This window comes from Fukomys damarensis, unplaced genomic scaffold (assembly GCF_012274545.1).
Source record: "Fukomys damarensis isolate Sample0158 unplaced genomic scaffold, DMR_v1.0_HiC HiC_scaffold_38, whole genome shotgun sequence".
Lineage (NCBI taxonomy): Eukaryota > Metazoa > Chordata > Mammalia > Rodentia > Bathyergidae > Fukomys > Fukomys damarensis.
Genome location: NW_022900950.1, coordinates 45,628,173 through 45,650,451, shown reverse-complemented (window position 1 = coordinate 45,650,451; position 22,279 = coordinate 45,628,173). Strand labels below are relative to the sequence as shown.

Genomic DNA, 22,279 nt, shown 5'->3' with positions numbered 1-22,279 from the left:
CTAGTCCTGTTGTCAGATATACCCTTGCAATCTCATAGCATTTGAGTTCAAATAACCCTTTTACAAATTACTAACACCAGCACATATTCAAGGGAAGGAATAGAATATGCTTTTCAAAGGGAAGAGGAACAAAGACTTTGGGGCCCGTCTTTAATGTGCCATGTCACAAAAACACAATAGGTCCTATTTTTACCATTCCAGGGGTTGCCAAAAAATCTTCCATTTCCCCACCAGAGCAATAAAAATCAACCTAGAACATGGTCCATTTAGTCAAATGTTTAGTTACAGCTAATGGCTCCTACAGGTAATATTGCCTACAAATTAATTCCTGCATTTATGTTTACCTGATGGTAAGGAAAAAGAGTCTATTTTCCTTTATTGTCAAACTCAAGCTACCATTTAATATGCAATTTGCAATGTTGAAATTGTCAAAATAGAAGATCAGGCAGGAGAGTCTGCTGGCTTCTGAAAACTATGTATTAAATGTTCAGGAGTTTTGCAAGCCATTCGTTATTCATTAATATCTTAAAACCAATATCTTAAAATCAGTCATGGTGACTGCAACAAGTACATAAATAAAATAATTTCAAGATTGTAATGAGTGCTGTGAATGAAAAATGGGTAAGCAAAGCAGAGAAGGAATGAGAGGGCTTGCTCACTTCTTCTAGATGCTCAGGCAGTGTGGCATTGGAAATTATATTGACTATATCAGGTTGAAGACGTCTGCATTCTCTGTTTCTATAACAAACTGCAAGCACATATGCTATAAGGATTTTTCTGAAATAGTTAACATTTAATGCACAATTACATGCAAAGCCACTCTACACCTTGCCAGCGTTAACTCACTCACCATCTTGACAACTTTTTGAAACTTTGATGCTCTCTCGTAGGGAGGGAACATCAAGGGTCCAAAGGTGGAAAATGTTTTGCAGGAGCCAATGAGCTGCAGAGCCAAACTCTCAAGCATAATGGCTCAGCTCCAGTGGGCCTCATTTCTGCATTGTGCTGGAAATCTAGAATTCTATTATTTAGAGAAGCAAGAAGAAGAAAAATAAAATTACCCAGAAAATGAAATTATCCTAAGGTGGTCACTGTTCACATTTCAATGTAAATCAGTGGCTGTCTACCACTCCTCCCCGAGTCTGTCTGAGGCCTGTGACGCACATCTATCAGTAGCAGTGGCTCACTCTGAAATGAGTGCACACTGAAGCATTTCACTTGTGTTGTTAATATAGTCTGTACACTGTTTATTTTTATTTTTTAATAGATGGTATGGTTTCTCATAAATGCCCATAAAGAAGTTTGATATGTTTTTATTAGAATGACTGATGGAAAAGCTTTCCTGCTCTGTTGTAGCCATACTGATTTATCTGGATTCTCTCTTTTCTTTTCTTTTCCTTTCTTTTCTCTTTTCTCTTTTCTCTTTTCTCTTTTCTCTTTTCTCTTTTCTGTTATCTCTCTCTCTCTCTCTCCTCTCTCTCTCTCTCCCTCCCCCCCCCCCCCACCACGCGCCTCTCCAACGCTACATCTCTCTTTTCTCTTTTCTCTTTTCTGTTATCTCTCTCTCTCTCTCTCCTCTCTCTCTCTCTCCCTCCCCCCCCCCAGTACCAAGGGCCTCTGCACTAAGCTACATCCCCAGTACTGCTTTTATTTCTTTATTTTGAGGCAAGGTCTTCCTAAATCATCAAGTTGCCCATATTGAATTTGAATGTGTGATCCTCCTGCCTCAGCCTCCCAGACTGCTGGGATTACAGGTGTGAATCATCATGCCTGGTCTACTTTTCTTAAGATATTGAAGTTTGTGATTATAGGCCTAGAAGGTCAACTAGTCACAATGTATGTATTACCAATAGGCTTAATATTCAAATATATACATTTGAACACACATATGCACGCACTTATTTTTTTGTAAAAGCTGGGTCAAATACATTTTTATTGTCAATCAATAATTCTGAAAAGTTCATGATTATAAGATTATTATATTTTCAAATAAATTTGGTAATAAAAGAAAATTCATTTTCAATCACAGTATTAAAATTTTTATATTATAAATTTATGGCCAAAAAGTTTTTGAAAGGTTTTCTAAATGACTTTCTATATTCAAGAAGTTAAAGGCCAAGGATTGAGCTCAGTGGCCCTGCACCTGCCTTGCAAGCACAAGGTCCTGAGTTTGAAGTTTGATCCCTGGTATGAAAGAAAGAAAGAAGAGAAGGAGGAAGAGGAGGAGGAAGAGGAGGAAGAGGAAGTTCAAATAACTAATGATTGTGTTTGTGTGTATTTCTGATGTTTATTAATCATCACAGGCAAATTAGTTGTCACTTCCAGTTTTGTATAGCTAATACTTCGTTTCTCTGCAGTTGTGCATAGTGAACTTCATAAATGGCACTTATTGAATCTGGGGAAGTATTAGATAGAGATTGCTCTGTAAAGTAATCACTTCTTAAAAATCAAATGCTTCATTAAAATCCGTTTTTGTGAAAATAGGAATGACATATTAGAAAGAAGAGAAAATCCTTTTAGATTTGTGAAGAATTTGAAGATGTTATCTGTGGAAAGAGAAATGCTAATAACTGATCGTGAAAATTAACTGATTGACATCGGTTATGAAATATATTTTGAGAGCTGTTAACCTTAATTTTCATTCTTCCTGATTTTTAAATGCTGATTTATATATTGATTTTTATAAAAAACATTGATTGTCCTATTTTTTAAAAATCTCCTATTAATGTGACAAGATAATGTAACTTCACAAAAAAGAGCTAGCAGCTACTGATCTCCAGGTGCCTTTCATTTAAATAATCAGTATGCCAAGCTGGACATAGTGGCTCAAGCCTATAATCCCAGCACTCTGAGAAGCTGAGGCAGGAGGATCACCAATTCAATCCCAGACTAACCCTAACCCTAACCTCATCCCTGTCTCAAAATTTAAAACAAAGAAGGTCCTGAGGATATAGCTCAGTAAGCAGGCCTTCATTTCAGTCTCCAGTACCACAAACAATTAAAAATAAGAATAAAAACATGGCACACTAAGGCACCATATTTTGAGATATCATTTTCTGAGCCCTAACAGAACACTTTAATGGTACTTTAAATTTTAAAATGTGAACTTATTATGGTAATATTTTCAAGCCAATATGTTCATTAAAGATGAAAAAAATCAAATGAATTTCTCCATAAAGAGAAAATCTTTTTTTTTCTAACATAAGACAAAGTTGAGGGTATGAAAAATTTTTAATTTCCTTAAATGTTTCTCTACCCTTGAATAAAGTAAAATAAGACACATTGGGAAAATATTGTGAATAAGATTTATGTTTTCTTGTCAATGACAAGTTAATAGCTGTTTTGTCTCCTGAACCCTCCTGCTTTGTTTGCTTAATGAATTTGCTCAACAGAGTCTCCAGGATTCACAAAGTGGCACTGCCTGACCTGAGAAAGAATTAATGATTCTTATGTAAGCTATAGCTGTTTATTTATTTTGGTAGTAGGGATTGGACGCAGGGCATTTACTTACACTGAGCTACATCCCTAGCCCTTTGTGTGTCTTGTTAAAGTTTGTAACAGGGGTCTAAGTCACTAAGTTGCTAGGGCTGGGCTGGAGCTTATAATTTCCTGTCTCAGCCTCCCAGAGTGCTGGAATCAAAGGTAAGTGCCACCACTCCCAGTTATCTATTTTATTTGAATGTTTTATCATACGCTTAGTTTTAAAATATTTTTTTTCTGAGAGTTAAAAATGTCCTCTCTTTTTTTTGAGTTTTCTTTGGCCTAGCTGCAGTGGAGTCCAAAGCAGTGGCTCAGTGGGGAAAGCAAGGGCTGCTGAAGACCAGGCAGACAGAAGACTGCTCCCTATGTCTCCCGTGACAGCAGATAGCAGTACCGAGGAGCTGTGGACATTACCATAAAATAATCTGTTCTGAAGTCCATTTTGGACACATGCAATGATGAATCTTACTGCATCTTTCAGGTTCCAAATTAATCAGTTGTTTAAATAGCCAGGTATTGAGGGAGAAAAATAAGCTTAAGTTTTTATTTAGGTGTCTCCTGCCCAGTCACTGTTGCATGTATCATACAACAATGCATGTCTTCCAGGAAAGTGCTTCATAAAGTTTCCATGAGTGAGTGCATCTTTCTTTCTGCTATCTGTTGAAACACTGGAGAGGCTCAATCCAGAGGCTTGGAGCTAAATCAGAGTTGAGCAGGACTGAGTCTGAAAGCAAGTTCTTCTGCTTAGCCAAGTGCCTCCATTCTTCTCTGTGAAATGTGGATAAGAAGAGTGCCTTGTAGGAGGCCATTGTGGAGAGCACCTAGCTGGGTGATTGGCATGTAACGAGATAGCAGCCACAATGAGGGGCTGCGGGATGCAGTTTAGTGATAGAGCACTTGGCTAACATGCTCAAGGCCCTGGGTTCCATCCTCCACCCTACCCAAAACAAAACAAAACAAAGTAATCACAACGATATTGTCACCATATCTCTCAGCATAAATCCCTGTGTGGACACCACCATTACTAGGCACCACTCACATCTACAGAGACCACTGATATTGGACACCCCTGAATGCAGACATGAAGCTGGTCCATCAGGTGAACAACAAGCTATCACCATCCTCTCCTCTCCTGATGCCAAATGGAGTTCCCGGAGATGAGGAAACAAGTTAAAATCCTCCAAAGATTTGCATTTGGAACACAGAAAGCAGATGCATAGAGCAGTCCCTGCCTCTGGTTTGATGCACATTGTAATGGCTTTGGTGATGCTGCCTCTCCAAAGATGCACTAAACAGTTGGTTGACATATCATTATCACATTTTGAAGTTAAACAGTCACAGGACCTATGAACTCTCATCACACAGTTCATTATTTCTGAATTTTTCTGTGCTCTTAAAACATATTCTATTTATTTAACAGTCCCTGAGGAGCACCAGTCGCCTTTGTCCCCTAGACACGGCCAGTGGTGTAAAACCTCTGCATCTGTCAGATTTCTCCATGTAGAGCATAATTGCCTGATTTCCATTTGAAAGTACAGCCCTGACATTAAATCCACATACACACACCAAGGATAACAATGGCTTGCTGACACCTACGAGAGGAACGGGGGTGGGGGGGCATAATGTAGGAATAAACATGTATGCCAAATGAACGCTTGCCTTCACACGCACCAGGTCTGAATTTACAGCTGCAGATGAAGTGTTCCTCTGAACAAACAAGGAAAAAAGAATAAAGAAAAAGAGACGCACAGATTAGCAACTGTGTGAGTCTGTTGGAGCCAGATGGCTCTCCTCAGAGAGCGTGCTTTCCTGCTTGCTTTCCCTCACCCTGGCTAGCAGACAGCAAGCTACTAAGAAGGGAGAGAAATGATCTCATTCCTCAGCCAGCCACCAATTTGCCTTATTTCTCTCACACAGCTTGATCTGAAGGAAAGCTGGAAAAGGGAGAAGTGTTAGGGGGCACTGAGTGATTGCAAAGAATGAGCAAGTCTTAGCCCAGCACAAGGGTAAGACACCAGGCCCCAAGCATTGAAGAACTGGCTTCATATACCACAAAGGAGAAAGCTAGGCAGAGGGGAAAAGCAGGCAGAAAGGGGTCCCCAGTGCATTGGTATATCCTTAATCCATGTCTATGACCTTGACATCCAAGAGCCAGTGTTGCACTGAAAAGTTGGTATGAGATGTTGGGGAGTGGGGACTGGCTTTGTGCCCCTCTAAAGAGAGATGGTGGATAATTTTTTCAAGTTATAACTAGTGCAAGTTTCTGACTCCTCTATGCCTGGGGCCCAGTGAGTTTGCTGGTCCTTGGCCTGTGGACCAGCCACTTGTTTTGATCTGTACATGTCATGTCCCAGACAGGAGCCCTGAGGTGGAGTGGGCTACAGGGGCCGGAGCAAAGCAAGGATCTGAAGTACAATGAATCTATCAGCTTGTAGGTGTGGGAGGGCTCCCTCCAACTTTCTGCAGCTGAGAGGGGCTCAGCATGGATTCATGCTGGCCACTCAGCAGAGTAAAGCACCTACTGCTCATAAATAAGTTTGTTTTCTTGGGCGATAGCAAGATATTGGCTGGTGGACATTAGTCAGACCATCAGATGCCAGTGTCAGAGCATAGCATTTGCAGATGTGCACAGTGGTGCAGGCATCCCACAAGTCTCTGTCCTCTGAGTGAATGTCCTCACATACCACCTGGGCATTAGAGGGCTCCTGAGATCCTCCTCACATCCAGAGAGATGGATGCAATAAAGAATGAAGGCATACTTCAGAGTGCTGGGGCCCAAGGAGCACTTCATCAGCTTGACTAGATTTCCTGGGCACCTGAAGTTTGTCTCCAGCAGTGTTTACTCAAAAGAATAAATATCATGCTCCAGCATGACACCAAATGTAGGGATGTGTAGTCATTCATTTACAACTGGAAAACAATCTTTAAAGTCATAATAAACATTGAGCAAAATTCTCTCCATCTTCAGCCAAGATCAAAGTACTTGCTTCACCAATCCTGGCAGTCTCAGATACAAGTGACCATTAAACTGACATATGTTACAGTGGCCACAGAAGCAAAGCAAGCTGCCAGCTGTGAGCTGAAACCACATGGTCCAACTTTTCTCTTGACACAAATAAAATAAAGAGGCACCTCCCCACCAAATAACTGCTTTTTTCTTATTTTCCCAGGCAACGCCACCACCTACTACCACTCTCATTCTAGGTGAGGTTCTTATTTACAGCTGAGGGATGTTGAAGGAGAGCATATAAGGAAAGTAATAAGACTCATGAGCTCCTTTCCTTACCCTCACTTACGCAGAGAGATTTATCGCTTCATGGGATCATTTTTAAAAATAAAAGGTGCTGGCATTTAGAAAGGACTTAACAAGTGTCACTAACTCCTCTAAGTACTTTGCGTATACTTAATATAACCCTATGACAACCACATGAGGCAAGTCTTCTGATTATCCACTTGTTGCAAAGCGGATAGAGATGTTAAGTAATTTGGCCAAAGTCACACAACTGATGAGTGATAAAGCCAGGATTCAAACATGGTTCTATCTGGCTCCTAGATCCACACCTTCAGGCTGTCCTTCCTCTTTTGAATGTATTTTAGTTACTTTTTCTCATCCCTGAGACAAAATATCTGACACCCAGAGTTAAAAGAGGGAAGGTTTATTTAATTTATTTAGTTTAGTTTGTAGAGGTTTCAATACATAATTGGCCTTCTCCAAGACAAAGTGGCATGGCAGAGGAGCATCCCAGAGGAGAAACAGTTCATGGCAGGCAGAAGGCAACAAAAGAATCTAAGCAGCAAGCTACAAGTGATGACTGTATTTATTCCCCCATACCTTATCCAGGCTACCTTCCCTTAGGGTGGGTAGCACTCACACCCTTAATCCTAGTATCACATCCTTGATCCCAGCATCATGTACCAAGATCCAGCCAACTCTGAAAAGCCTCACCTATGACTGCATGAGACTTTTCAGGGACATCTAGATACAAGGTATAATAACTCTGAGCCTGCTTTGGCTATTGACCAGTAGTGTAAACTCTGAGTTTTTCAGAGTTCTCACTTCCTCATCCATCAAAAAATAACATGTCTTATAGGATAGCTGCCAGGAGCTGAAGTAACATATGTTATGTATGTGTATGCAGGGTCACATATGTAGCACATGTAACACATATACACGTAGCTGTTCATATCTACATGTACATGTGTGTATGAATGTGTGTGTATGTTACATACGTGTATGCAGGGTCAGTGTCTAGTGTACAGTTGATACTCAGTAAATATTACTAATAACCACTCGAGTATTGGTGTCATAGTTGTACTTGTATATTTCACTGAGGCTCCCTAAATACCTGTGATGTAAGCAAGGCAGCTGTCATTAGCTCCAGTTTACAGCTGGTGAAATTGAAATACAAGACATGAAGTGGCCAAGCCAGGGAAAGTGCTCATGACTCCTCACACTGCACTTTGCTTTCTGTCTAACCCAAGCTTGCTCGGCCCTGCTAAACCATGAGCCATGCCTATGCATATCTAGACCAATATATGGTTGCTGTCTAGAAAGACCACAGAAAAGATTTCAATTCTTGTCACCTTCTCTTCCCCTCTTGTCCTGGGATTTTTATAATTAGTTATCTAGTTGTTGCAGGGGTTGGAACCCAGTGCCTCATGTATTCCAGGCCTGCACTCTGTCACTACGCTACACACTCTATTCGTGTGTGCCCCTAAAACTGTCTTTAATTATCTAGATCCGAAGACTGTTTTCTCACCATCACAAATATAAATGAGTAGCCCATAGAAAATTTCTGCACTCATTCCCCACCCTTGTCCCTGGTTCACTGGCTAGGAAAAGTACTGAGATCACTCCCCACACTCCCCTTTTCAGAAGGCAAAGTTTCTATACCTATAGCCAGAGTATCAGAAAAGCCACTGACCAAGGACCTGGGTGCCTGGCTGTACTCTGTTTTGTCTCCATATATTTTGTAGCTCTACCCTTCTAGTGACTTTCACATTTCCCCCTCCATTTTACTTTCAAAAAACTCTCTGGAGAATGCAGCTTTTGCTATGTTGCTTTACATAAGTCCTAGGGCTGGGAATGAAAATTATTTTCTTTCACAAGCCCTGGCTGAGTGCCTTTCAAATCTCAGCTGTTTTAGGGGGTGATTTATAAACCACAAAGTCTGGGTCTCTTTCATCTAATTCCTCCTCTTCCTCCTTCCCTCCCTCCTACCCTTTAAAACAAGGCACTGAAAACGTGAGCCCCAAGGTCAAGTGGTCTTCTGAAGTTGGCCCTTAGGGCACCTGTTTGAGGCTGAGATTCAGGAAGCTGTGGCCACCAAAGCATGAAGTTATCCATTCCTGTCTGAAACAAATGAAACAGCTCACAGCTGAAGTCACCATGTCTGAGAACAAACGGCCCAGGCTCAAGGTTTAGAGTTGGCTCTGAACTAAGAAAGTCAAAACACATTTTCCCCACTTGTCAGGATTGTGTTTCATTTCTAGGCTTTTATTCTCAAAGGGATAATGAGGAAGAGACACAGTTTACGAAGTTTTGAGCTGAGAAATGAAGTTACTTTTCTTTGCCGCCATAGCACTAAATGGGAAAATGAATCCCAGGGGTTCATTTCCCACTCTTTTACAGCAAAACACAGAAAACAGATGGCATGGAGTCATTGGGAAAAGGACGTGTCTTGATCTCATCTGAAGACGGTTCTTGGTCTGCTGCCTCCATGGGGCCGAGCCCTTTTGTACTCTTGGTGGGTGTTGCTCCCTGAGAAACTGGAAGGAGACAGAGGGGTGAGTGAACTGAGCCTCTGCAGGCCTACACTCAGGGGGCTCCCCTCCAGCCATCTGCCAGTGAGGGAAACACAGCCTGCATCCTCTGGGCTACTTTTCCTATCTCAGCATGATCCTGGACGGGACAACATCTTCATACTCACACTGCCCCAGGCTCTATAATTTATTTTGTGCTATACTGTGCCATCTTGTTGCCACACCTCAAATCTTTACTTCTGTAAACCATATAGTAGCACCAAGTCTCCATTGCTGCTGCCTTGTGACTATGAGCTCTGAGCAGCAACACAACACAGGCTAAGGTTTAGATCTGGCTGTTTCCTGGTGGCAAGCACTGCTTGCCTTATTACTATGAATAAGATACTTAACCTCTCTGGGCCTCATTTTTCCTCATCTATAAAATGGGGAACTAATACTTCGATGATTCATGTCAAATAATTAACACGATGCCCCACACAAAATACAAATTCCAAGATGCCAATTAGTCTAAGTGGGAGGGAGCTCAGGGAGGAGATCTAGGAAAAGAGCTCTGGACTGAGTTGCTGAGGCAGGCAAGAGAAGCAGGTCAGAGAGGGATGGAGACAAGAGACTGGCTGGGGGACTCTGTCTCTATGCCCCTCTCACTTGACCCGCGGTTTCATTTGGAAAGATCATTGCCTGAGATTTTAAAGTCATCTATCATCCCATTTCCTTTTTATACTAATCATTGTTCCAGAGACACTCACATTCAGAGTTCCAGAAAGCAGGCAAGCAAGAGAGACTTCCGACTTCGGTTTTCCCTTCCTTAAATAATTAAATAACACATGCGCTTTTTGCACCATTAAAGCCTGTTAGCACCTCAGGCTTCTTCCTAAATCTGGGCTGATAATCGGTTGCTTTAAGATTCTAAGAGTAACTGATAATTTTCAGAACAAACAATTTGACTGAGAAAAGCTCCATTCACTAATGTAGTGGTCATTAATGAATGTAAGTGATGGCGTGCAAGGCAAATTGGGACTGCTGGGTCTGTCCCTTGTCTCACCTCAGTCTCAGGCCCAGAAGAGGCGGACAATGGGGAGAGGAGCCTGGAACGAAGAAGGGGAGAAGGGGCTCCCAGGACACCTGGACAGTGGCCTTGGGGCAACTCTAGGAGATGAGTCACGAGGAATGTTTAGTTCATGCATGAATTAGGACTGTGTTAACAAGGAGTCAAAGTTTGTAAATCTCAAGTGTGGCATTTTTGTAGGTTATGGCCAAATTGGAGTTGGCTAAGTGTAGATGTCTTTAGTTACAGATTCACTGGCTAGCTGAAATATATTCCCCCACACACAAAAAGTTGCTACATATTCAGATATGAGGGTTTTTTGTTTTTATTTATTTATTTATTGCTAACTCTCTACTAAGTGATTTATCTGTAATATGCTTTTCTCCCTTGATTTTGAATTAGGGAATTTATTGGAATATTAAATTTCTTTGCGATGTAAGCATTATTGTAATTTTTAAACGTATTATATTTTTCAAAAGTTGAAACTTCCAGGTTAAATGCTTGAGTTCAGTTTTGTTTTGATATCACAGCCAGCCAAAAAGAAAGATGGAGTGTGTGTGTGTGTGTGTGTGTGTGTGTGTGTGTGTACCCATGCATGTGTTTTGTTACTAAGTGATTTATCTGTAATATGCTTTTCTCCCTTGATTTTGAATTAGGGAATTTATTGGAATATTAAATTTCTTTGCGATGTAAGCATTATTGTAATTTTTAAGTGTATTATATTTTTCAAAAGTTGAAACTTCCAGGTTAAATGCTTGAGTTCAGTTTTGTTTTGATATCACAGCCAGCCAAAAAGAAAGATGGAGTGTGTGTGTGTGTGTGTGTGTGTGTGTGTGTGTGTGTACCCATGCATCTGTGTTTTGTGTTTTTGTTTTTATTATTGGGAATTGAATTCAGGTCTTTCACAGTGAGCTGCATCCCCAGCCTTATTTCTATAATTTGAGACAAGATCTCTCTAAGTCACTAAAATGCCCAGACTGGGCTGGAACTTGATCTTCCTGCCTCAGCCTTCCAGAGTGCTGGAATTACAAGTATAATGCACATCTGGGAGTAGATCTCAGATAGGGATGTTACATTTTTATTGGAAACACTTTGCCTCCTGCTTTTATTGGAAACACTTTGCTTCACCCTTTAGCACTAGAAAGGAAACTGAACTGTCCCCATCTAATATCACCCCATGCCTCAGTTTCTCCAGATGTAAAAGGATACTGAACTCAGAAATACTGTAAGAATCTTTGAGAGAAAAATCTCCACAAAATTGTATTGTGATCACAAAATTTGTTTCATGTCATTGTAATTTTACCAAAAGTAAAGGTTACATTGATTAAAAAATAAAAATGAAGCTATAAAGAGTTGGGATTGCTAAAATGAGCATAAACTCAGCAAAGGAAATCATTCCTTTTTATCTCTCAGAAATCAGGCTCTGTTTATGACATGCTCTGGCTTCCAGGGGTCGCAGAGTTATTGGTAACTAGATAAGTAATCAATTTGCTGGCTTAATCTCTCACAAAGAAATTTTGAAGTACACTCAGTACTTAGAAATAAAATTTCAGAGAACTTGTAGTTTGCCTTTCATTCAATACTTTTTATGATGTTTTTTTCTGATTTATCTTCTCAAAAAATTTTAAACTTAGCTTCATATCGTAGATTCATCTCTCTTACCTACACAACTATTTGTATTCTCTTCTAACCTGTCCATGTTTCATTTTCTTGCTTGTATTGGAACTTTCATCTCCAGTTCTACTACCCTTTCCCTTAAGTTCATTTTCCTCCTTCTCTTTTTTCTCCCTAAAGTAAAACTTCTTGATGAACCCTAGAAAGTTGACCAGCTAGATTGTGCTAAAAAAAAAAAGAACTGAGACCATATGCTGGAAGCTAAACAAGCCAGATATAATTCCATGTACTGGAGTCACCACTTGATAATTCAATGGGACTTTGTCAGCATAGAATCACAAAATTCTATCAAAATGTCCACATATACATATTTGTCACTTCACCTCAGTCCAATTCTGCAACCCAGGTGGTGAATTAATCTCCTTGTTTACTTGAGATGAATTCTTATCCTTCATACCTGCATATCCAGAAGATTGTGCATATCCACAAGATCACTGCTCACAACTCCCAAAGACTGCCTGTTAGTACTATCATTTTGCTCTGCTTAATGCTCATTACTATGCACAATTGAGAAAGATATCATTCTGGTTACTTCTATTATCTGATTGGGAATTATAAGGTTCATCTTTTACTAACATCTAGACACCTGGGTTTATCTAAACACTAAAGCTAAATTGAATGCTCTTTCTTGAAGTTTTCAGAGGAAACTTTAGGACTTGGGCAATATCAGAGTCATCACAGATGATATGCAGATGTGCAGGGGTAAGTGATAAAGGGATTTCCATTTGATAACAGAAATATGGGTGTGGGAATGTAATAGCAAGATCGTATGGGAAACGAGACACAATGTCAAGCATATTATGTCTTTTTAAAACTATCCTTTTTGTTTTAAAATGTGCTTAAATGTTCAAAAGAAACCCATGACTTGCCATGATATACAACAGTATATACATAACATTCTCATTTCTTGTAAGAAAAAGCATACATACAGAGGCACCCTTATGCAAGATAGGAAGATTTGCACCCAAGTATTTATAGTAATCTCGTTTGGGTCTTTTCTTCTCTTCCTTTCCTTCCTTCCTTCCTTCCTTCCTTCCTTCCTCCCTCCCTCCCTTCACCCCCCCTCTCTCTTTTCTTCTTTCTTTCTTTTGGTTTATGTGCACTATCTGATTTTCAAAAAATAAAAATACATATTCCCTCTCTCATATAAATAAGACAAACCGCACAGCCCAGTATTAAAAGCAGCTCAAAATCCATCTCAAAATATATTAAGAAGACATTTCAGAGGACATCTTCCCATTTGGAAAACATCCATTGTATGAGCCATATTGTCGATTATGAACTTGGGAGTATTAGGGGTGCCAAGTGTCTGCAATGAGGGTAGTGTGAATTGTGGGGGGGTGCTGTTGTCTTGGGGAATGCAGGTGTAATTTTATCCATTGCCTTCTTAGTATAGGCTTCTATGAATCATACAAGATATGATATGGTTTTACAAGAGGGAATTCTAACTTTTGTGAATAAAATCATCCTTTTTTGTATTCCTGCATCTGCTTCTTCTTCCTATGATAAGATATGAAAGACCACATCTAGGTTTCAACACTGATTCTCCATGACTGGAGCAGGTGGTTTGCGATGAGCCTAAATCTTTCCTACTGTCCCCAAGACACTTCCCACCACAGCCTCACCCCATCAGAGGCTTCGCCTCACCCCGCTACTTGGTGGTACAAGGTCTGTTGCTGGCCAGTCTCTTGGACCTCTGCCTTGGCCTGGGCTTTACTCTATGTGGGCTCCACTTTCTGCCTCTCTCTTGATTCTGCTTAGCTTTTCAAAGCATCTGCCTGCTCTTGTGAAAGGATAGGCCAGCCATGTCAGAAATGTAAACATAAAAAAAGATCCATAGAACCCAGAAATGAAATATTTGAAGAGCAGCTCTACCAGTAAGAAGATAATTTCGTGCTAGTATATGCAGGGTGTAGTGTCATTTCCAGGATGTAGGGGAGACTGCCATATTCAGACTCTTGCCTATATTCATTTCTGCTATCACCTGATTCTCCTCTGAGAGTTTTTCTCAGTCCTTAGCACAGATGTAACATTACATGTGCTCGCTGTCAATCCTGGCCACACTGTGATAGGCTGGAATACTGATGTCTTGGAGCAGATCTGTCTATTTTGCTCTTCTAAAACTCCCTGGGTGCAGCAGGTCTGTTTTCTAAGCCCCCAAAGAGCTACTTATAGCTTTTTTTAAGACCCACATTTTATTTCTGAATGAATTCCAGCAATTGGACCCCAAGTAATTAAGCAGCTCGTATGTCTGAGCATCTTAAACACTGTGGTTTCTGGTGACTACTTCTATATCATTGACTTCCAACAAATAATTCTAGGAAGCAGGTTTTCTATCACATCTGCCTCTAGGATTAGAAAGATGAATTAGGAGGACTTACTTTGGATGTGGAACTTGCCCTAGGAACCCTGATTTCAATCTAATGCTCTTTCAACTGCCATCATGATGGCAGTTCCAAAACCGGGAGACTGCCCTGTAAAGTTGCTTAACAAACCAGTCATGAGTCTGAGTTTGGACCTCCTGAAGCACCAAGATCTTGAAATTCCACTATCTATATCATCCACAAGTAGTTCCACAATAATCTGCTACCTCACACCCACTGCAACCTCTACCAATCTGTTCTGATGTGACATCCCTGCCTGTGAAACCCAGCATGACAATAAATGACTTTAGAGCATAGTCCTACCACTGAAAATTGTATGTTTCCTATTAGTAACCTTATTTGTAAAGAATTCATTTACATCTCCCAGGATCCTCTTTCTATCGAATCAGCCTAACTTCTAGAAAGCCCAAGGTTAAAACAGCTATGCCAGATGGGAAAGTAAAAGACAAGTATTCTGGAAATTAAAGGACCACAAACTTATCCGAGAATTACCCATTAGGGAAACTGCAACTGGTGAGTAGGCTCTTCCTGTTTGGAAGAGTAAGTCCGATTTGGAGGAAATTAGTAACCTTCCCCCAGCAGGCAGACCACTAAATCCTAAACTCTGTCAGGAGAGAGACCTTTACCACTAAAAGTTCTCCAGAGTAAGAATTAAGAGTGGATTTAAGAAGTCTCCCAAGCTGATGAAACCTGCCACAAACCCAGTAAGGGATCACCCTCTGACTGTGGCTTCTAAGAAGATTTCATCTCCAGAGAAAGGTCTGGGCTACTTGCCTAGGTGTTGTGTGCAGGTCAGCCTGGAAACCATTAGTCTCATTGTCAGGAGAATCAGTTAGGAGACAAGTTGAAGCAAGATGAGATTTGAAAAATGTGTTAACAGGGGCCTGATGAGATATCAAAAGAGCCTGCCAGCAGAGACAGCTGGAATGCCAAAGTGGTTGCTTAAATATCAAGTAAATATACATTGATTTTTCTGTGGCTCAAAAGTCCCATTTAATTGCACTGAGGAGTCTCTCCACTGACACATCTAACAAACAACTACATGGTGATGTGAAAAAAAAGAGTGTTATTGAGGTGCGAATGAGGATCTGCATGTAGCCTTTAGGCCTGGGTCCTGCCTAGTACTTCCTAGTACTATGGCAAAAGGTGGCTGGGCCTCCAGAGATTCAGTGAGACCCCCTTTTAAGGAGAGATGAAAGAAAGGGTGAGAGTCAGGCCTTAGCTGGTCCTCAGAGAGGCATCATCTACATGGTGTCCCGTGTGCTGCCAGGGTTCTAAGATATTTTGTCAGGTGCAATGATACCTGAAGAAAGCGGAGAGGGGAGCCAAATCAGATACAACAGCATGTTACCCAGAGCCACCATGGTGACAACTCACTGAGGTGTGTGCAAGATGTAATCAATGTGGTAAGTCCTAAATGTTTGTCCAAATACCTAGAGACTAGGAAGCAGATAAATCTCTGAGGTTGTGAGGGCCCATGCGTAGCCTAATTCCACAGCCTGTTGGAAACACTTCCCTATCATGATACTCACCATAGGATGGGGATGGGGGGCTGCTCCAACAGTAGCCCTTTCATGGTCCTCTCTACTTCAGAGCTAAGCTGGGCCTGCAAACCCATGGGAACTAGCGTTGTAATCAAGATGAAAAGCAGATGCCATGAGTAGAAGCCATGAGTCCTGCAAAGCTAAATCCTATGCCTGCTGCCCACCAAGAGGGATAAGGAAGAAAGCCAGCTGGACTGGCAGGAAACTAGGATTCATATTACCTGAGATAGCTATGAAAGATTTGGGATTTAGAAGCTTTGGGGTCTGTGGCCCAGCTGGCTCTGTGCTTATTTCATCAAGCCTCTCACAAATATCGGATAGTTTATCATTCACCTATAGTGTACAAGTAAGTGATTCATAACCGACACTCCTACTATTTATCAAGGGATCAAAAATCTGCTCAGGTGGGCCCTGAGGAATCTGGGAAACATGGCTGAGCCATGGCAAAGCTAAGACTTCCAAGTTTATCAACCTACCATTGGGAAAGTTGTGAAATTGTTCTGGTCTGTTACTGACAGTGGGCTCATGAGGTTGTGGTCTGCCCAAGGCAACTAAGCCCGAAGTTCAAATCCTACTCCTTCCACGTTCTAATTGTGGGACCTTATATAAATCATGTAGCCTTTCTTGATTCAAGTCTCTTGCCTCTGTTGAGGGAGTGATAATGACTTATATCATTTGACTGTTATATCATGTGTAACTGTTGGGTCAGGTGAGAAAATGTGAGTAAAATGTCTAGCACAGAGTGGTTCTCCAACAAATCCCTGTTCTCCACACTTCAGTTCTCCCAAAACTGAGATAGGCTCAGTTTCTCCTCCTCTAGTTATTGCTGCTGGATTTTTTGTTCAGGAAAGCAACAGTTAGAAGCAGTACCAATTTGGGGCTCAGCTGAAAAATTCTGACTCTTGCCTCTAAATGAGATGCTTAGTCCTGCCCAGTCTTGTTGGTCCCTGGTGGTGGAATCTCATGCAGCAAGAGTCTGAAAAACAAACTTGCTCACCTTCCTGGAGCCTTGGGAGTTCTGAGATGAGATTTCTGAGTGCTTTAAGAGGGGCCACTTAGGAATTTAAAGGACAGAGACCTGCTCCCTTTGAAGGTGCACATGGAACTCCAGCACCTCCATACCTCACCCCTAAATTCACTTTCTAAGTGTGGATAAAAGTGCTCAAACGCAAGATTGTTGGAGAACCTAGCCACCTTTTTTTAACCTCATCCTCTACTATCTCTTCCCCCTTCCACTCATTTTTGGAAGCACATTGGCCTCACATCTACAGCATAGCCCTGACTGGAGGCCTCCACCCAGGCAGCCCCAAGGTGGCTCTTTGTACCTGGTCTCAGCTCAAACACTGTTCCTTCAAGCCCCTCTTCTTCACTGTTTAATTTTAGTTTTTTCTTAGCATCCAGTACTACCTGAGATGATCTTACTCATTCTATTATGTGTGAAATACTGATTCTCCCTACCAAAACACAAGCTGTGTGAAAGGAGGGACTCAGGATGATACCTGATAGGCCTGGTCACTTCTCTATTCCCGGAATATCAAGTTTTTCAGAAAACCCTGTTGAATGAATCTGTGACTGTTATAATACTGTCCTGTAATAATCTGTAATAGGCTGGACAACTATTCAGATTTGGACACTGCTAGAAACATGCAATTCTAAGGAGACAAACTGAAGGGTTGGGGAATGTCCCTGGGTCATAGTGGAAGGTCTGCTTTGAGCTTTTGATGACCCAGAATCCAAAATCCCACTGACCCAGTGAGGGAAGATTTTCTCTGTGTCCTCTGTCTAGAGCTCTCTAGAGCTGAAGGATGCTGAGAATCCCTTCAACCTCAGATTCTGGGATTAAATCAGAGGAAAGTCTTCAGGCCCCTCCAAATAGTGCTCACTGCCAGGGTCTCAAGTGACATTCAGGAAACACTGTCTAATAAAAATGAACTCTTTATATGGCTTATTAAACTGTTCAAACTCTATATGGATGTATCATTTGTCTTCAAAAATTGTCTCAGTGACCAGTGATGGTTTTTGAAAAATGCTTGGGCTGTGATGTTGTATAACATACATTCACCATGGCATTGACTGAGGAGATTAACTTCATAGGGCTCTTTGGATTGCCTGGCATGGGGTTTCCAGAAGGGAAAGGATGGTGGTGGTAGACGTTTTGCGGGTTCACCTTTAGTTCTTCATTCCTCTTTTGTGGCCTCATATTCAAAACCAAGTTGTGTCAGTCCCAAAGGACTCCAAAAAGCAGTAAAGGAGCAAGCCAGAATTGAGAAAGCTCTTCTATTCCTGTCATGGGGAAAAGCAGATATGGGAGCTCCTAGAACCCTGTTTCATGCCTGGTGCTAATGCCGAGGAGGGGTTGTGCAGCCAGGAGGTCTCAGCACTGCTTAGCAAGAGGAATCACACTACCAAGGGCCACATTTCCAAGAGAAAGCTCCTTTTGTGGGTAGGTAGAAATCAATACCTTTTTCTGAGTAGTGGATTCTTTTGGAAGGAGGGGAAGGAAAATTTCAGAATGAGGGTGTAGGGACCTCAAATCAAAAGCTTACTTAAAATACAGCAAGCAGCAAGTCAGAGGTGTCAGTGCTGGCCCTTACTGGCACTTGCCCACTCTATGAGGCATACCCCTGCCTCCTCCTAGGGCCTTGACTTGAGCCCAAGGACTTGACATGAACATAGGGCCAGGAACATCTGAAGCCAACCCTGGTGCACTCACTGTCTGTCACAGTACTGTTGGGGAGCAGCTGTCCACTGTCACTGCACCTCAGGACAGCAATAGGTTTCCTGTCTCGCCTTCCCTGAGCACCTGCTCCTGCAAGAAAGTGTGAAGGAAGACAGGGCTGCCAGAATGGGGGTGGGCTGTCTTGGTTTCCATGAAACATCATCAACCCTTGGATGTCTCCTTCAGGTGCCTTTTGTATGAAGGATGACACCAATCTCATTGGTGAAATGTCACACCCGGGATGCTGAGGGATATTTAACATCTCTAAAATAGAGAGAAAAGAAGGCAACTTAAGGAAGAGCTTCCCTGGCCACTCATTATCTTGTTCTTGTTTCCTTCTGGGTCTCTTCATGGAAGGGTTGGTGGAGGCTGTCACCTGTGTGGAGGATACAGGAGAAGAAAGGCAGAGTCCTGTTGACCTACCTCCACCACTGCAATGCTCTGGTCTAGACACAGCTCTTAATTCTGCTGCTCCTTAATTCAGCCACCTGAAATTCATTTCTCCATTCTTAACATATCATCCAGAAAGCAAACTATATGTCTCTGAGATCATATGACAGAAGAAGCAGGCCTGGGAAGGGTAGTAGCATACATAGCAGTGTTTCCACATCCCTTCCTCCATCACTGACTTTGAGAGACTGCTGCACAGAGATAACAGTGGTCTCTAAAGGAAGATGCCCCAGGGCCACTGGAGATTACTAGGGTCTCTTCAGAAGCAGAATCTTCCTGGCCATTCCCCTAAGAGTTCCTACCCACCCTATTCCTCCTGGAGCTCCCAGCATCGCCGGGTGGGGACTGCAAGAACAGGCCCGAAGGGACAGAGATGTGCTTTCCCAGAACCTGAAAGCTAAGGCTTACAACTGGAAATCCAAGGTCTCTGGGAAGAGGGCCAAGGGGCAGGAAAACATAGAGAAGCATGAAGAGAAAAGGTTAGATCTTTCATTTTTTGACCATATGTAGGATTGTGCACTTTCTCTGTATGGGACCACCTAGCCAGGTGTGTCCAATGAGGGCTGACCTTATCCCAGAGGGAAGAGCACCTTTTCTTCTATTACACAATTCTGGGATCATCTAGCCCAAATTTCCAATTAGTCCAAATTGCCTTTTCCTAATCTGCACAGAGACTGTTTATGGTCTAGGGCAGTGGGAGCGACCTATCTCACGCATGTAGTTTTTCTTTTAAGGCAAAAGATGTTAGTGTATGATTTTTTTTTCTAAACTAAAATCTCAATTTTCAGGCTTAATTGCAGTACTGGCGCTTCCCCCCCCCTCTTTTTTTGTACCAAAGATCGCACTCACAACCTTGCATTTTCAAGGCAGACATGGTGCCACTGAGCTAAATCCCCGGCCCAGTTTTGGCACTTTGTGACAAGTGAGTTTTGGATGAAGTCTAGGCTCCTGTCTCTAAAAGGTTCACCATCACTGGTCTGGGGGTTGGCAGCCCTCCCTTTCTTCCCACCCCCTCTCTCCCTCTTCTTTCTCAAGCTCCCTATGAAGGTCTCCAGTTGAGACATTTATACTCATTTTCTGCTGGGTTGCTTGCTCCCACCTCAGATCTGGAAGTAGGTTGGTTTCTACGCTATTTCTCAATTTGGAAAGCATAGGAACCTCCTGCAGGTAAATGGGACAGAGAGGAACAAAGTTTGAACTGGGCATAGCCCTGCTTCCCTTTCTCCCACTATCACATGGCATAATCCCTCATCTCCCTTTTTACTTTCTCCATTCTGACAACAAAGAAGAAAACAGGAAAATAAATGTTCTAGAACTCTCTATACCGTGGAGGTGGCATTTTGGTGGCCCAGCTCAAGTAGCGTCAGACACTCCAGGACATAGGAGGAGAGTGCTCAGGACACATGCTGGGTGGGCTGATTGGGAGTTTCAGCAGGTACAGCGATGGGTGGGGTGCTACCTACGTCCACCCTGTACACTGAGGTCATAGCAGAAGTGCTTAGTGGAAAAAAATACCAACACTAGCGACAAGATGTCTCTCTGTTACTTACCCTTGTAATCAAATGTTATTTTATGCCTTCCCATGATCTCATCCTCTGTGGCATTCAAGTTCTGGATCAGAAAGTATGTGGTCATTTTCCCTTTTCCTTTCACTTTGATTTCACCTCTCTCGATGATTTCAAACCCTTGATTCTCCAGGGCTCTGCACAGAGAAAATAATGCACCAAGTATCAAAGATCACATAGCTGGCTACAGTGAGCAGTGATACATAAGGAAAAGTCAGAAACTAAGACACATAGCAGTGGGAAGGATACAAGACATCAGCAGGTACCTGTAGACAGGGGTAAAGGGAGTGTGAGAGAGCAAGGAGGAGTGAATGTCAGGTGTTCTGAAAAGGATGCCAAAGGCAGAGGGAGGCCCAGGGGACTTGCCCAAACCCTGTTCCTCTCTCCAAGGTTCCCATACATGTAGCCCCGCATTCCTACTATAATACTTGGCTTTCACTTTCAGTACCCAAGTCTTGTCTAAATAGCACTATGGAACTCCTTGTTCCAGAACAGCTAGAAGATCTTCTCCACTGTGAAATCCTCTTTCCAGGATTAGGCTCCTATCTCTGAGCTCCCATGGCATACACTGTAATTCCTACAAATATGAAAGTAAAGAGGGGAGCCCGAGCCTTGATGATTGGGGTTGCATCTATACTTTTCTCCTTCCTGATCTACCTGGACCTGATGCAAGTTATTCACCTTATTTTTCCTTATCTGTAAATAAGAATAGTAGTAGTAAATTTTCATGGAATTACTGCAACAGTTAATCAATGCGCATGTGTAAAGGGATGTAGAACCAAAGTGGCCTATTAGAAGTGCTCAAGAAATTGTAAGTATTGTTTTACATCTTTATCTTTGTACTTACCCCACTTTAAAAATAATTAAATGTAAATTTTCTTTTTCCTCCACTAGACCAGGGGCCAGTAGATTTCTTCTAGGGAACACCAGATAATAAATGTTTTCAGGCTTTGCAGGCCATGCACAGTCTTTCATAATTATTCAACTCTTCTATTGTATTGTGACATCAGTCATAGACAATATATAAATAAAGGCATACAGCTGTGTTCCAGATTTATTTGCAAAAAGAAGTTGCAGATTGGATTTGATCTATGGGTTATAATTTTCTGTCTTCTGCACTAAACCATTTGCTCCTTAAGAGTAAAAACTATGTGACAATAAGGGCTCAACAATATGTGCTGCCTCTGTAACCTAGGAAAGTGTGGGACTATAATCTTGAGTTTTCTCCCCACCCCATCCAATGGCTGCTAGTTATTCTGTAAGGTCTAGAAGGGGGAGGGGCAAAGGAAGGCATCAATAAACAAATGACTACCTGTAGGCTGTGGGACTGAGATGTACTTTGTTGGGAAGTCCATGACTTTCCATCCTGGATGCTGTGTTCACAGTGTCACCAAACAAGCAGTACCGGGGCATCTTGTCTCCCACAACACCTGCTAAGACTGGGCCAGTATGGATCCCAACTCTAATCTGTACAGAGAGAACCTCACTGAAGAGAGACCATCTAATCCTTTTTCTTCTACTTTTAAATTAAGGCATAAGTTTTATAAAATAAAAACCACAAATATTAAAGTGTTTAGCAATATGAGTTTGGACAATTGTGTAGAAGTTTATTACCACAATCCAAAATGAAATGTAAAATAGTTGCACTACCTTCT

At 41.8% G+C, this 22,279-nt stretch overlaps 1 protein-coding gene across 1 annotated transcript in view; it reads right to left on the bottom strand.

Annotated features, from left to right (window-relative positions):
• Positions 1-8,922: 8,922 nt before the first annotated feature.
• LOC104871245 (guanylate cyclase soluble subunit beta-2) overlaps positions 8,923-22,279 on the bottom strand; it is a 59,067-nt gene continuing 45,710 nt past the window's right edge. The window contains exons 13-15 of the mRNA XM_010637106.2: positions 21,937-22,091; positions 20,610-20,761; positions 8,923-9,249 (exon numbers count right to left, since the gene is read on the bottom strand). Of these exons, the coding sequence (XP_010635408.1) occupies positions 9,107-9,249; positions 20,610-20,761; positions 21,937-22,091 (450 nt within the window). The 3' untranslated portion in view covers positions 8,923-9,106. The remainder of the gene's footprint in view (positions 9,250-20,609; positions 20,762-21,936; positions 22,092-22,279) is intronic.